The 17,673-nt window shown below is 36.0% G+C and overlaps 1 protein-coding gene across 2 annotated transcripts in view; it reads left to right on the top strand.

Moving 5' to 3' along the window:
* The window catches only part of LOC126921611 (myosin-I heavy chain), a 47,597-nt gene that overhangs the window by 16,013 nt on the left and 13,911 nt on the right, over window positions 1–17,673 (top strand). For both annotated transcript variants that reach the window (XM_050733289.1, XM_050733288.1), the window contains exon 3: window positions 7,050–7,112. In XM_050733289.1, coding sequence (XP_050589246.1) covers window positions 7,050–7,112 — 63 coding nt within the window. The remainder of the gene's footprint in view (window positions 1–7,049; window positions 7,113–17,673) is intronic.

Below are 17,673 nucleotides of genomic sequence, written 5' to 3'. Positions count from 1 at the left end.
TCTACTTCTTTGCTGGTATTTGAAAAAAAGTTTCACCGTGTGACATATACCGGAAGTTTACGATAAAGATTGAATGAATGGACTAGAATGGAAACCAGTGGAATGTAATCATAAACGAGATTGGGTTTTTTTTCTACTTAGCTTTTATTTCTTCTGACCAAATTTCTCGTAAAAATTAATACAAAAATTGTTTGCGATGTAGATAAGAAGGACAATTTGGATTTTTATTATTTGTATTACTGGTTGATATATTTATTTCATTTTTTATTAATTAATATAGTTTCATTGGGAGAATTTTACAGTTTGTAATTTCTGTAACACAGTTGTTATTGATATTTTCCAATATCAGTATTGTTAATTGAAACGTAGATTATGTTCAAATATAAATAGTTATTGGTGTATTAGTATAATTAATAATTTCATATTGCTATAGAAATATTTCTTCGGATTATATTTACGGATGTGTCTTTAATCAGTTAATTGAGTTCCACGTGTATACACGTGAATCCAAAACTGTATACTCGTCGTGTGAAATAAAAAATTACCATTCACTGTAAAAACTCGAAATTTTAGTAAAAAGTAATATAAATGACATTTAGTAGTATGTTTCCTTTATACTCCCAGTAAACCTATAATATATTTTACAAAAAAAAATTTGATTATTTGATTATTCTCTTTAGTATATCGGTTATACCTACAATGTATTGCTTTTTATAAATTGAGTTGATTATTTTCTCCAATGCATCCCTATTTGTGTACTTTACTGCGTATATCGGCTATTACCCGAATTGTTTTGTGTAATTTGCTTTATTATTTGTTTTGGCAATCTTTAAGTTTTTAATAACAATGCCTTTTTCAACAATAAATTATTAATTTTTTATCGAATAAAAATGTAATCTTTCCTCGTTTTGCTTTCTTCGTAAAATTTATAATACCAGCATTTGCCCTGCGTTCGACGTGTATACTCGTCATTGCTTGATTTTAGCTACGCGACTCGTAACGGATTTTTGAAATGAAACTCCGCGGTATTTAACAGGTTAAATACCTAAAAAACATGTATACTTGAAACATATACGCCTCGATACCGATTGCACGATCTCTCTACGCTTCTTCCTTCGACTATACACGTGTACATGAGGCGAATAGGTTTGCGAGGCGGAGGGTGGTTCGCTCTCATTAACCTCTCGCTGGCGAAGCGCTCTTAGCCGGCTGCTTCAATTGCTTTCGTCGAGGACGAAGCTCGGCCACCTTTTAGTGGCGCGTTCCGAAACCCTCGACGAAGCCATGGAACGAAATAGAGATGGAATACACAAGACCGGATATGCGGCAACCTCTCGAGAAAACCCTGTGTCCCGTGTTTGCTGAAACTGTCGATGCGAAACCGAACTGGGCCACGAAAAAAAACCAACCAACCAAGTCTATCAGCACGTGTAAAAATCTTTATACCGCCCAATTTAACTCGGTTGATGATAGCTTAATATCAAAAAATATAGAAGCTCGTGAACCTTACGTTTATCAAAAATTAGCATTAAATTATAATAGTGAAATTTCGCAAAAACCTTTCCATTTTATGAAATTAACAGAATTATAGATTTACAATGGTATATTTTTTTGGAAGTTTGATTTTTATAAACTTTTGCATAATTTAGCAGATTTTTGCACTCTATAAAGTTTTACACACTTTTGGGGATTTTAATTTTGCCAAGTATATGAATGAAAGTTTGTTTCTTCTTTTATATTATATATACATATTTTCATCTTATGTTTTAATTTCCTTGTGAAAAGAAATTCATTTTTAATATTCGATATAATAAGAAGTAATAGAAACACATTTTTCCTTGTGATTTTGTAAACAGAATATAATACTCTAAATTCATAATTCGTTTGATTGAAAGTAAATTCACATATAGTTTAATCAATTAACAACTTATCGAGTATTGGAAGTATTGGAAAGGTTAATGAAATTTCTTATATCAACGATGCATTGAAACAATGCTCTTGGTTATCGTCCATATCGATTGAAAATCTCACGCTCGTTTATATCAAGATTTCTGCAGCTAGAAAAAGGGATGGAGATTGATCCTTTTCCAGACCAGCCTCCTTTCAGGTCACTCGGTTCGCCGGTGTGTATGGGGGTTACGTTTTATTGAAAATTTCATGCTCTTCTTGCCCGGTGCGCGCGCGCAAAATTGTCCTTCCCGGGTTTCTGGGTCAGCCATCCTGTTTGCAACGTTTGTCTGTTGACCCTCGAACCGGATACTGACCGTCATTAGGTGGTGCAGTGGAAATGCGGGAAATGTTGAGAAGCGAGGTCGAGTGGTGACGATGTCCGAAACGGAAATGCTGTACTTTGTGATTAGAGTTACTGCAGGCGGCTGCTTCTTCTAGATTATCTTATTTCTTGGAAATTTATCATTTTAATACTAGTTTCTCAGATTTGTATTTGTATCTTTTCTTGTAGATTTTTGTAGTTTCTTTTTATTTTTAGTTTTGTAGTCTTTCCTTTCGTGCTTTCTTAAAGGGTTACTGTTCGAGATATTTATTTACATTTTCTGGTATATTTTCCAAGATAATTGTTACGGTGTCCTTTTGGATTATTATTTGTATACTTTCTTAAATGTTTTTGATTCGATAAGACTCTTTTTTTTGCCCATCTTTGAATATCCTTTACATTATTTATTTTGATGACTTATTCTAAAATTATTTTCTTTTCTGGGTAATATCATTACAGAATGATTCATTCATTTTTTGTCTACAAAATATTCTATTATTCTCTCTAAGAATATGCAACGCTATCAATTCATTTCATTCATTATTAGCGTGAAATTCGAGCAGCAATGATTATTCCAATTAGGGAAAGACGCTTCAGAGGTTCGTTGCTCTGTCCATAAAAGCCTCGAACATCTGAAAGAATTCAGCCTCCAGACAAAGACGAAGATATAGAAAAAAAGTGAACGGATGATTACATTCCCATCTTTAGAAGCTACAGCACTAGCTGCTTTTAGTACTTTTCTCACAGGCCACAGCCAAAGACAAATAAGCTGGTTTGACTATAGGAACGCAAAGGCTTCGATATAACGATTTCCTTATATTTCCTTGCGTCGCTGCATATCGAGCTTACTCTGTGACAATTCTAGCGTTAGATTTTGTCGAAACCATTCTTCCAACGATACACTGATCGATTCCAATTCAATGCGAGGAAATTCTTCTCCTGCTTCGTCGACATAACGTAGCGTTTCAACCGATCTCTCGAACGTGAAACGTCTTTGAAATTGTACAGTAAAAATCGCTCGCTACTTTCCCTGTGCACGTTAAATACGAAGTATTTTCCAGTGGAATTTCACGAATTCCTCTTTCGGAACGCTTATCTGTACGACGAAAGATTAGTATCGTCAATGACAATGGAAGGAAATGCGACTGCCCATAAGGAGTTTCCTGTGGATTACAAACAGAACCGTGTTTCCTGCTTTTCCAATGAGAGATTCTGATCCTGATACGTGGATTGCTTAATTTCTTTTTAATTATTTTAATCTATTCGTGGTTACGATCTTATTGTGATACGTTGCTTAAACTAATTAGCTTGTCTTCTGTTATAATTTGATTTTTATACTTACTTCTTGTGTCTATTTTTTTTTTTCTAATGAAGAGCTCTCTCGGGTTAGAATAATCTGGTGTATATTAAAAGAACGTACTATGTATATAATTGTTTGTCCAAAACATGTCTTCAACCAATACACTACACGACAAGATTATGAGGAATCATGTTGGAATTAATATGAAAGTAGTGAAAGAAGATGAATGAAAATTGATGAAGATGCTTTCACAGTGGATAAAGTAGAATCTTATGAAATTTATAAAGATAGAAACAGATCTTACAAATTATATAAAGTCTTATAACAAATCAGGAATGATTTGTAACCAATACAGTAGCTTAGAATGTAATAAACGTAAAAAGTTTACATGTGTCAGAATTGACCCAACCTGTATACTGTTGTCTGAGAGTTAATATACAGTAGTTTTCGAAGAATTTTGTAACTTCCTCAGAAATAGAATAATCTAATAAAAGAATGGAATAATAAATCCATGGATATCTGTGGTATAAGCCAACAAGCGAACGACTCACATTTCTCTTTCCTTACGTTGGCCAAAAAGTAGAGGGTTGATGACGCCTTCTCCAGCAACCTCCTCCATATCAGGCGACATTACGTCTATTTTAGTCGACGACCTTTCTGTCCGCTGGCAAATATTTCTTTCTTTACTGCGACGTAAAGGTAACCTTCTACCTGCCGTTTACACAGGACTCAAGTTAGTCTGACGAAAGGTAGCTTCATCGATCGAACAGGAAAAATGAAAAGTGACGGGACAAAGACCATCCCCGTTTACTATTCCTTCAGTAACCTTCTTCGACATATCAAGGCAGCCATAAAAAGCCAGTCCATTAAGCACGTAAAAGCTTCTCTTGAAATCAAAATGAGCGTCTATTCGAAACAGAATGTACTGTTCGCAGAATAATGTTGTGGTAGTCAATCTTAAACCGACTACTTTGAACCACGCAGAAGCTAAATTGACCAAACCTATGATATATAGCTAACGATACATAATATCGTGTCAACTATCGATACATAATATTGTGTCAACTATATACAAAGTTTATAAGGTATCTTACACTTTGCCCATCCGATCGATTCAGACCATCCCTATAGATTCTTATTCTTCACCATTAACTCCAATAATTCTCCATTTTCTCAATCCGATACACGAGAACTACAGAAAGTTCAACCATCGATACACGAAGCTTAAAAAGTACCCTATATCTCTCCGTTTTAAATTATCCCCCAAATTCTATTTTTTACCGTGTCCATTACTTCTAATAACGCTTGATCTTTTCACACTGCGATAAGATTCAATTTTTCCAATCTTTTCGTATAAAATAGAAAAGCTAAAGGAAGCTCAGCTATCTCACGCTTGATCACTCTTTCAAATCATCCTCAGGTTTTTATTTTTCACCACGCCCATTGCTTCCGATAGACCTTGATTTTTGCAAACACCAACGAGTTTCAAGTTTTCCAAATTTTCTATACGAAGCAGAGAAATTGCAGAAAACCACCGATACACACAGTTTAGAAAATATCTTACGCTTCTCCTCTGTTTCGTCTCAAACTTTAATTTCAAAACATTTCCATCGTCTTAACGTGCTTTCAGACTTTCCGCACAAAACACAGAAACTACAGAGGCTTGCACATTTAGATGGTTGCAAAGTGTAACCTAGCTTCACCACTAGTCCCAAAAACCAGTCGATGAGGGGTCAGCCTGCTGTTTTAAATGTTACAGAAGGGTATACGGTTATAGTACTTATATTATCCCCTTTCTCGCTGCTGGCATTCATCCGTGAGTCATCGGTTCGTACTCAACCCCCGGGTGTGACGTCATTTCGACGTCCTCCACCCCATCGAGATCTACCGTCGGAAGCGTGTCATCGTACGGTTATTATGCAAGGGAGGCCGAAAATCGCCAACCATTCTCTCGAGAATTCTTCCTCGATAAAATCACTGCTCTGGATAATCTTCTTCTCTATCGAATACGGATTGGTTTCAAGCAATAGAAAGGAGAATTGAAATGAGAGGGGATGAATCGGGTGGATAACGAATACCTAGACAGACAGAAGGAAAATGAGAGATTATAATTGTTATATAAATTAAAGGAAAAATTGTAGCACAAGGGTTGATATCATCTTTATGGCAATTTTATTTGAATTTGTTAATACATACACGTTTATTTTAATTTTTGGAACTGGTGGTAAGATAGGTTTCGTTTAACTGATTTTAGCTAGAAAATCGATTAATTAAAATTTTGCTGGTTAACGATGAACCATTATTGGTTATCAGTTAGTTTTTTCTTTCTCGGATAACCATTATCGACAGTTAGCGAAAATTTTCTTTGGTTACTTTCGACCTTGACGATTTTTATAACGTTGTTTTCTTCTCTATCGAATACGCACGAATTTCAACGGATAGAGACGAGGATTAAAATAAAGAAGAATGGATCGAGTATTTCGATAACAGTTAGCCAGACAGAAGGAAGGAAGACAGATAAGTCTGTAGATGTACTACATAACAACGAGACTCGTTCGATAATTCGAGACATCGTTAAAATCTCTCTCTCTCTCTCTCTTTCTAACAATCGGTGAATGTACCATTTAGTTATCGTCGGGCCCTGCTTTTCTTTTGTCTTACGCTTTCGCTCTATCGTCGATCGAACCAGAGAGACGGAATGAATTACGTCCAGGAGGGTAGGAGTCCGGATCATGAGGAGGAACAGCGTCTGGCTGATTGCAGGGGCGGAGATCGCAGTTTCCATTGAATCCGACTCTTCGGTTTTGATTTTTACATTTGACTCGAATTAATTTCCTTTGTTTTCGGTTTTTTGTTTTTGGCATTCCTCCGTAATATATTTCGATCTCTGTGTAGTTATAGATATTATAATAAGAATATTCAAAGGTTCTAAAGGAATTATTACACTGTATGTCGCAACACTTTACAAATTTCCCTACTGCTCTTGTTATTAAAAGATCCTTTTTAGCAATCACTCTTAGGCTCTTACGATAATCCTAAACAGAGACAATGAAACGTCGGGAAATTCCCTCTTCACCTGAAACAGACATGAACTTCGTAAAACGGTTTAGTGTAATAAGAAAAAGAGAAATAGCTACACGCATTTACGTGGTTGCGCGTGACGTCACGTGCACAGAGTGTAGGTCTCCATTCAAAATGCATCTCGCATTATCATTCAAGGCGGTTCACGAGGTTGGGGAATGAGAAATAATGCCGTCGACACGGTTCCTTTCAGCTATGGGTAAACACACCTTCCACCCCCTCCTTTTTTCCTTTCCTTTCCTTTTCCTTTTCCTATCCCCTCCTCCATTCATTTGCATCTCTTGGTCGCACGGTGAGATTAATAGACGAACGACTTGCTTGAATGCATCAGCGATTTAACGAGTCGCTGCTTCGATAATTTTCCTTGACTTTAGCATATTATGATTCGACGACCAGACGTACACAGGATCCATACTGGTGGCTGTGAATCCGTACAAAGAAGTGGACTTCTACACGAACGTGAGTAAATTGGAACCGTTTCGCTTGATTATCTTTTAATGCACACTGCTTAAAACGAATACTAGATTCCTCTGACCTTTTCTTTTTTTTTTTTTTTTTCTTTATTTGAATCGAGGCAATCGTTCGATTGGGAAGCATAGGGGTTATGAGTTGAAATTTTGCTCATTGTAATGGATTGGTAGTGAATGGAGGTAATTGGCGTTATCGAGAACGTGAATCATGGTACTGATAATAGTATAGAATGAGTCTTTCATCGTAATATATTTTTAGAGCGAGTATTGCAACATAAAAGTGATTTCTTTATATTTTTACATATTCTTTATCTTTCGACTAGCCAGGAATACCAAAATAATATTACAAGAAATTTGTATTTATATATTTTTGAAAGTTTATACCTTTGGACCGAAGAACTTGTCTTTCCCTTACTACGTTACATGTACTACAACTACTACGTTACATTAACTTTTCGAGTGCGTACTAAATTGTAAGAAAATTTGTAAAGAGGAAGCACCTTCTCTTCATATAAATATTTATAAAATTACATAAAGAATTATTCTTCTAAGAAACGTTCTAGTTTCTCATATTAATGTTTGATATATCTTTCTTAGAGAAAGTAATAGTTTTGGTATCCCGATATATTTTATAGAATATTAACTTTACTGTATATTATATAATATACTGTATAATATTAACTCTTAATATAATAACTCTATAAACTCTATAATTAAACTCTATAATATACTGTATAATATTAACTCTTACTAAAGAAGAACTTTTATAAGAATACGCGTTTTAAATATATCTCACGATGAAATTGTTACATACCCAAGGATTGCAGCTGAATTAAAACAACAAAGAGCGTGCCGCGGTTGCTGAAATGCGCAATTACTTACGCACTTCCGGCGTCAAATGTATGCAGGAAGTGCTGTCGAAGAATAGCAAATATTAAACACGGCGTCTGCCTCGAAGAACGGAGCAGACTGCACGTGCCTATCCCCTCTCCTTTGCAAGTAATAATTGGTTTCTCCTATCGTATACAATTAAGAATTTGGTCACGTGTATAATGAAAGATTCATTATTAAATTACTCCTGTGAAAGAACCGTTTAGAACGTTCAAAAATTATCAGAGTTATTACTGGTGGAGAGTTTTTTTTTTTTTTTTTTTTTAATTATGAAATAATTCCAAAACTATTTTGAATAATTGCATAATAATGTTAAAGCAATTTGCCAGAAATATTACGAATGTTTCATTATTAAATGATTTCTGCGAAGAAGTTTTCAGAAACTTGAAAAATTTCCGAAATTATTAACGATACAATTTTTACCTCCTTATTATTAAACAGGAATCGCGTAATAATATCGCAAACAATACAATATAATTTTTATGCTAATGGTTCATTTCGAAGTTACGATATTACTTCCATTATGAGGATGAAACATGCTTGTTACGTTAAATAAGAACACAGGGGGAACTTGGTAATTTACAGTGAATTATATTTTAAAGTAACGCGATGTACGTTTTTACGTGGTTTATTTCATCAACGCGGAACAACAACGCGCAACAGAATGCCTTTAAGTAAATCCATATTTTAAATATAGCGTTATATCATTTCAAATAATCTTTTTTTTTCATTAACAATTTATTTATAAAGATTGCGTTTGTTAATTGCAATATAAAACTGAAATATATTTATTGCGATAATTAGGGATACATATTATGGAAGAAAGAATGGTAATTTATTGTGAAAGACGTGTTATAATAACGCGACGTACATTTTTATCAAATATATTTCGTCGACACAAGAGAATGCCAACGACAGGACGTCTTTATCGTATTGGAATTGCTAGGCCTCGGTTTGAAAACAGGAAACGGAAGCCACGACGTGCTTTCGTGGAGATATCGCGAAACGACCGATCAACTCTTGAAGGGTTTTGTAGGTCACGATACACTCCGTTGCCGACGAATCGATGAGTAATCCATTTATTTTTGCAGCTGCGAAAACACCAAACTCCCCTCATTTTTTATATTATATATTTCTGTAAACTGTAAATATCGCTAAAAATAGTGGCATAACAGGAAACAAATATTCCAAAAATTATTACATTCCTATTTCTTCTTTCATTTATTTCGTTGCAACGTATGAATTATTCATTCATTCCATTATTCATTTCACTATTAAACTTAATTGGACGATATATCTTTATCTTCCTATTGTTTCCTTCTTGATTATTGACGTTCAGCTTCCAGATATAAATATAGATACAAAGTTTCTTTAATTGTAATTAAAACATATTTTTATTATGTATGAACACTGCAGATCCTATTTACGTGGCAGAGTTCTATGCATAACGTAAAATAAAATTCCCATCGACGGTGAAAATTTTCAAACCATTTTCCATTTTCATGCTGCAAAAATATTCTCCAGGCTGCCAATAAGATTACCCATATCGTTTGGCGTCATCTCCGAAAACACCTTCGAAAACACTTTTAGAGGCCATTTTAAAAGCATTTTCGCAAGCACAACGGCAAATTGTTTCCTATCTGGTCCAAGAGGCTGAAAGGCACGGTCCCTAGAGTCCTGGCGTGTTCTCAATAATCGTCTGGCGTTGCACTTTTCTCTTTTCCCCCTACGGTGTGCGTAGCTTTAATCTCTATTTCGAGGCGTGCAAGCATCGAGCTTAAAACCATCGGCGGCGTTAACGCGCGTATCAGCCTGGTTGAATTAGGGTGCAGGCTGCGCGCGAGGACTTATTTCGGGATCGAGTGGCAGCCACTTCGTACGTAAATACGGGTCGCCGACAGTGAAACAGTCCTCGAACGGCATTCGACCCTTCGACTGACGTGTGGCTTCGTCAAGGAAAAAAGTAAAAAATATGAAAGGGCTGGGCGATTAAATGGAATTAAAGCAATAAAGAAAAAGCCACGGCACAATAGAATTTGCTCCGAGCCAGCGGTTTAAACCTTTCCACCTGGTCAAGCTCGAACGACTTTTTTAATCTTCTTTTTATCGCCGAATATAGAATTTCTCTTTTTCTGCATTCGAGTATAAATAAGGCTCATTTTTCTATCTTTTATTCGTTTTATATGCTCGTATATTTTTGTAAGCTTTAATCCGTTTTCGTTGTGTAACTTTTCTAGATTATTGTTATCATTTATTTAAAATATTTGACAAGTAGTTCGCTAAATAGATTCTTTTGGTTGTTATCTTTTTCTGTGCTAAAGAATGGGCAAGATCTTTTGCTTATTTAATATCTTTTAATTTACTAGCTAATTTCCTTTGTTTGGTTGAAATAATTTTCTAGAGAGACTTAAAACAGTGTCTTTCTGTGTGCTTCAAGTTCGGCTGGTTTTTACAGACTGTCTGTACATGTAGGTAATAAGTTCACGGGAAAAACCGCTTTGATGCTGTAACCCGTGTCTCTACTTCGATCGCGTTCCTTTGACTTTATGAACTCGCGCTGCACATACCAAGCGAGTACCACGTTTCAGAAAGGTCTTGAAAAATGACTTTTCCCGGTAATACTCTCGGTAATGCGTAATAAAATCAAATATTTTGCCCATTAGCCGTCACGGCAATTTATGAAATAAAATATGAATTAGAAACTAAAAAATGTTATTTGTTTTATTATCGAACTGTTTTTCCTACAATATAAGAGAATTTATCAATATATCAATAAGTTGTGGCTTGTAATGTTTCGCTGATAGTAATAGTTCAATTGTATAAAAAGGTTCGTATGTCCTAATATCTATAGCGTTTCTAGAACCTAACAGGGCGTTGGCATCACTTATGAAGAAAGTTTCAAGTCACATATTGCTCAGAATATGCAATCGTTAAAGGCTATCGAGGCTGAAAGTTCACACTCGTATGTATCTCATTTTAATTATCGCTCCATAATGATAGCATACATTATGATCATGTTATGGAAATAATGATGTTTCCATGTAACACCGAGTACAATGCTAATGAGGACTGTTTTATCTCTTATTTATCTCTAAAATAAGCCATATATATTACGCATTTGTATGAAATTTTCATCACGATAGAATTATCGACAGCTGATTTCTTTTGACGAAGTAGACTTCGTTACACTAGCACTAATAGAGTACAGTTTACTCAAGTAGGTTTCCTTAAAATTGAGCAGATAGGCTAATGATAGGTCTAATGATAGATTTGATGAATTATCTGTGAAATAAGAAACAGACATATTTAAATAAAATTTCACTTATAATAGAATTAACGAAAGCTGATTTCTTTTAACGACAGCTTCTGAACGTTAAACAATTTTTAATAAGAATTTGATAAGAAAAAAAGTAATCGAAAGAGAAAGTACAAAGGATCGTGAGAATAGATCGGTAATTTCGAAGGTCAGTCGGGGTACCAAAGGACCCCTGGCTGGCAAGAAGGAAAAGGGTGGCTCGCTGTGGTGCACGCCCCGTGTTATTGATCGGGCTGGAGCGCACATCGGATTCGGAGACTCGTCGTGGTTACCCTGGAGCCTTCGGAGCCTCGTCCTTTCCTCTCGTCGGCGACAATGCCCGGGTACACGTGTCGATCCTCATGAATCTATTACCGATTTCTGTTTGAAATTGAATGCGTGCATTGAAAATCGAACACCAATGTCATGCATCTAGAATAATCGTTCACACATGAAAGATATGGAGAAAAAATGGGCAACGTCCATTCGATTGATTTTTATGGTGTATAGGGAATTTTTTTCCGTAAGAATTGCGACTATATTATTTACCTTTCTTATGACTAGTTAGAGTGGTGATTTGTTGTTACAATCCAATTCGTCGAACCTTGCTCCTCCGAATATTGATTTAGTCTGTTGCTTTATTAATTGACCACGGCTATGCCCCGCCGCTCTTAAAAGTTAAGCCTTGTTTTGGAAATTGACCGCAGGCTTGAATCTTATCCTCACGAAAAAATAATTTACAAACTCGTAATATTGCTATATATGTATATTTGCCTTCTTTCTTTCTATTCTTCCTTCCTATAGAATATAAATTATAGCGATTGAAATTGAAAAGAGAGATTTTCCCTGGTAGGAAAGTTTTGCATGCTTAATAATTTATAATTTCCACAGTGTCCGCAATTTGCAAAACCTGCAGCTCATTGTTTTCCAATCGACAGGAATTATACCTATTAATCTACTTGTCATAATCGTTAACCTAACTCGTAGTAAGAACTTGTAAACACAGTTAGCAAGTCTCAACGGTCTCAGCATGTAAGGATAATTTTGTGGTAATCGAATATCAGTTCTGCTCGTGAAACGGTGTCGTGCTCTGATTAATCGTCGACCATCGCGATAGATCCGATGTGGCTCTTGGACCAGCGTAATTTCCGCTGTCACTTACAAATCATAGTAAACTTGCATCATACTCGATTATGAAATAATAAAATTATTATATTATTTATCATTTTATTCTTCACGAATATCCTCCACACTCCTATACTGAAAAAAATCTTTTAAGGAATAATGGAACAATGGAACAATTTGGTTACAGCGATTCGTTCATAAAATAATGAAACGTGTGTTGTTCATTACGGTTAGAATGAACAGAAATCAAATTACATAATTGTAAAGTTGCAAGCAGGAAACATGAATTAAAATCTCAACATGTGGTCAGTTAGTGAAACAGGCTTAAAGGTCAGACAAATTTGAGATATGATGGTCAGTTAATAAATTGATTGGCCAGTACCGTACGTGCATAATAAGTGCACATGTATTGCCAATGTACGTCATGTAGATAATCCCATTATTTTATTCGCACTGTGTTGGATCTGTACATAATCATATGTATTGTAAGAGTCTTAAACAAGTCTGAAATACCATAATCCTGTTCTTATCGGGCCTACATAGTCTAGAAATAGATGTTATATTTCAATAGTTATTAATATGGATAATTTTCAAGTATTTGGTCTTCTTAACTGCTTAATTTTATTATTCAACGCTTATAATGTATTTCGAATAAACGAAGAAGTGCAGCTCGCGAAAAGGATAAAGTTATCGAAAGATTACAGAAAATAAGATTTAAAATGCCATTATTCAAGAACAAACATGATAAATTATACGCAAATCGAAGGAAGAACGGTATTAACGGTATTTAGCATCACGTAATACCAGATTTCTCGGGTCAAAGAACGCTCTTTATCAGCCGCGTCTATCCAGAAACAAAAGGAACTGGAGCATCTCGATATTCCCTCGTTTGCAGTATATGGCATGCCAGAGAGATGAAACATTTTTATCTCGTCGTTGCACATTCCGCATCACCCATAGCTTCTATATACATGCATATATATCTTCCTCTGTTTCTCCCATAGTATTGCACGGACGATCGATCCGAGTATTTCGAAGTAATCAACCGTATTGGTTCACGTCAAAGACAATCATTCAGGTAACTGGACCACCAGTGTGTCGTCATTAACGATCAGTCAGGGCTGACCTGCTGCAGGTTGTTAGATCGCTCCATTTTCTTCCAGGGCTCTCTATTTTACGCCGTTTTGCCAGCTGTGGTTTTGTTCGTTGGAGAAAACGAAGCGTCCCCCATTTCTCTGGAACCGTCTCATTCTTTCTTCCGAAGAATGGACTTTGCTCACCTGACCGATGACTCGTTAGGTTTCGTTAGGTTCCCATGCAAATAAGAAAGCGATGTATCGTCTGCTGTTGTCTTCGTAAAATTTTTACATTTGGCTATAATTCCAGTACCTGTAACTTGTGGCTGCATTTATCCATAATTTCAGTACCTACAACCCTTTTACGTTTAAATACAGTTCTAATACTCGTAACTTTCATGCATCTAATTGTAGTTCCAGAGCCTATACAAGTAACATTCTAATGTCACAAAAATAAACTCAATTCCTCTGTTACGCTTCAGTTATTAGTACCTATAACATTTCTACGTTTAATTAGAATTCTAGTATCTGTAATTCTTCAAATCGTATAAATAAAATTCTAATCATCCAGAGATGAACTCACCTCCTTTGTTACATTTTTATTCCATCGACGATATAGGTCCATACAACTCCTCGTATAACCTCTTCACGAGTTATTTATGACGTTATCAATGGACCAATCAACGTGCGTCAACAAACTTAGGGAAAATCCCTAGACTTTCCTCGTGTTATTCTCATCATCGATACAAGAGGAGCATCGAACACCTTTAATCGATCCTGTTGAACTTCGTGTGTATTATAACCTTAATTAACGACCCAGTAAAGGAACGAGCCATGGAAAACAGTCCCGTTTTTACCCTAGGTTCGACGTAACCTCGTTTTGCCATTCGTCTTTGCGCGCACGGTCGGACAACGACACCGACGAAGAAGAGGGGTCGTAAGTACGATCCCCGGTGCCGATGTCCTGACACGAGCCACAGCCTCTAGTCGGCGAACCGTGCGCTGATTTTGCAGTCGCAGCTGCAGGAATAAACGGGGACACGAGCTCTTCGCTCCCCCGTTACACTCTTGGAGTCAAAACATTCGCGATGCGCATAGCTGCTTCGCTTTCTGCGCCTTTCTTTCCTTCTTTCTTTTCTTGTTATTATATACAGGCGTGGAACAGTCATTTTGTTTCACTCTAACTACAAAGAGAAGAACTTTTTTGAGAAGTTTGATGAGAGATTATGTATCGCTTTGAAACTCCCTGTACAGGAGTATGAGCTACGTTATATGTTTGATGAAATATTCCGCAAATTGGGAAAACTGATGGATGGCAATCGTATTTCAAAAAATTTCATTTTCGGCGGCAGGTGTGCCGATTCCAACCAGCCAATATCGCAATAAAAGTTAGATAGTCCGGTAAGAGCTATCCAAACATTGTTTCAATAACAGCAGCATGCTGAAAATTGAAGCTCCCAAAATACAAAACAATCACCGATAAGAAAATATGTAGGAGAGCTTAAAAGTTCGTATATCCACGCATGCCAGATGGATTCCTTGAAAGGAGGAGATAAGATACGTCTATGCATTTTCCGTATGACAGCCACCTGGAATTCGTTGCACTCCGCTATTTTTACCGGAGGCCATTTATTTTCTCAAGAACTTAGGGCCCGCGGCGTAAGTTTATCTGCTGTGTAAACACGGCCAAAGATAATTCCTTTTCGAATATAGCCAATAACGATGTTCCTGAAATAATTTCTGTCGTCTAGGAAAATATTCTGTGGAATATATACAAGAAAAAGAAAACGAAGTTGAAAAAGAAGTGTTGAGAAAGCAAAAATTTTTAACGATTCTAACAGTAAAAGATGTATGGTATACAGAAGATTATATAAATTAGAATTAAAATATTGTAATAAACGCTATTGCCTTATTGATAGAGCTTACAAACTGGTTTTCATAATATGTAGTATAATCTTCACTTTTACAACTTCAATATTTATTATAATCTAAATATCGAATGCAAAGAATTCAATGATTCGCGTAAATAGATTTTTGTGACTGACTGTATATATCCCCTATTTACGGAGGAGCTACATGGAACTACATGTAACTACATGTAAAGAGCCAATAACATACGAGCATGGCATCAGCCTCTTAATTAGATGTCTTCCAATATAATTCATACATCCTATCATAAAACTACAGTACTTAAAAAAAAGGAAGAAAGGGGAGTAGCATAATTCAAGTAATAAAGGAGAAGAAACATATTTCTTCGTTCTGATGCGTCATAAAACGACGTGACTTTTATCTTAGCTAATTTTCGCAAAGATCAACATTTACGGAGCAATCCAATTACGTAAATTTCCCGGTGCACACAGTGGTGCTCGCACAATAATCTTTTCCCCTCTTTATGTTCATTCCCCGAAGTGGCGCATACATCTTTGAAACGCTCGGTAACACTGCAACCGAAATCTCGACGCGTCCTCCCTCTCCTGGCAGAAAGATAAAGTAAATTGCAAGGATCCGACGCGACACTCCAATTTAGATGGAATCCTCGAAACGTTGTAAACTCGGCCCTATCGTTAAGGTGCATATACCAGGTACACGTGTGTACATATGCAGCGGGGGCCATACGACCCAAGTGTTCTCGTCGGCGGTTTCATGGAAATGGATCAAGCGTTTCGATGAATTTTCACGAGCCGCCAAGGGTTAGTGGATTAACGCTCTCCCTGCGTTCGCAGTTGCGCAGAGGACGTGTCTGACACGAAACTGGGTTGCACTACTTCGTTCGACTGGCTGCAACCGCACGACCAGCTAAGGTGCTGTGTGCATAATGCATCGGTGCACAGGTCGAATCGAAACCCGTCTAACGAGCAAAGTTTCCCTTGTTAAAAAATTATAAAACACTTCCGGTCTTTTGTATAATGAATACATTACTTTTTTTCTTTTGCTAAGTGAGGTTTCACGAAGCTGGCATTAATGTCGACGTCGGTAGAATATAGTTAACGCGAATGGTAATTTGGCCATTTTTAGATTTTTCGATTATAGACTAATATTAACTTAGAATGTAATCTCATTTTATAGCGACGATAAATATTAATAAACCACACGAAGTAAATTTAATATAAACTTGTATGTTAATGTAGAATTTTACTACCTTTTTGCTTTAGTAGTTAGCTTTTTACCTTGTTGTTTGGTAGTTAGATTTTTTAATCTTTATTTTAAAAAAAATACATTTAGTATCGTATATTAAATTTATAAATTGTACTTAAGAAGAAATTGTATTATAGTCGAAAACAGGGTTCTGTTTGAAAAAATAATGAATCTAGGCAGGAATCATATACTGGAAGCGTTAAATAAAGTAGATTTCACGAGCACAGTAGGGAACATTTTACGGGCCACGTAAAGGCGAAGCGTTAATCTGCGATCCGTTTGAAATCGAACTATTGATGTACATACCTTTTAGAATCGTGATATGGTCTCCCAAGGGAACCAGCAAATGAAAGGGGCCGAATGGAACTCGGTCGTGGAATGTCCTATCAAATGACGTTTGCAATTAATCGGGTTACCAGGGTTGTCCGGAGCCCAGCTATCGCTCTTAATTCAAACCTTCTATTGGATCATCGGAATCTGTTTGTCGTGTCCGATGCGTTCCAAACGGTAATTAAGGCTAATGAACTATATCGCAGATTTTTTGCCATAAGGAAAGGACATTTATAATTAAAGTAATTGGAATTCAAGAAATTTCTGTACTGAAATTTTTTGTACGCTGATAAAATAATGACGACCGCGTTACGGATTTTTATGTAAATTTATATTTCTATGAGCAGAATTAAAGAAATATAAAAATATTGTAATTTGCATGTTGCGTATACTTCTGCAAATGAATTTTTGCCATAAATATCTGACGAATATAGAAGTATAAAATATTTGTCAAACGTAGCAAATTGTATTTTTCAAAATTACACTGTTTCATTTTTATTCACTGTATCTTAACTAAAACTGTGACCGCAGCATTGATCTTTAAATAATCTTCCAACTTTAAAATTTACATCTTTCCGCCATTGTGACAAGTTCTCGTTTGTACATCGACTGTTACATACAGTACGTATGCATCCTTCGTGGATATGACATGTACATTTTAAGCTCAGATAGATAGTCTTATTTACAAGTCGACCAAA

This window comes from Bombus affinis, chromosome 11 (assembly GCF_024516045.1).
Source record: "Bombus affinis isolate iyBomAffi1 chromosome 11, iyBomAffi1.2, whole genome shotgun sequence".
In the NCBI taxonomy this organism is placed as follows: Eukaryota; Metazoa; Arthropoda; class Insecta; order Hymenoptera; family Apidae; genus Bombus; species Bombus affinis.
This window is presented reverse-complemented; position numbering and strand designations above follow the sequence as displayed.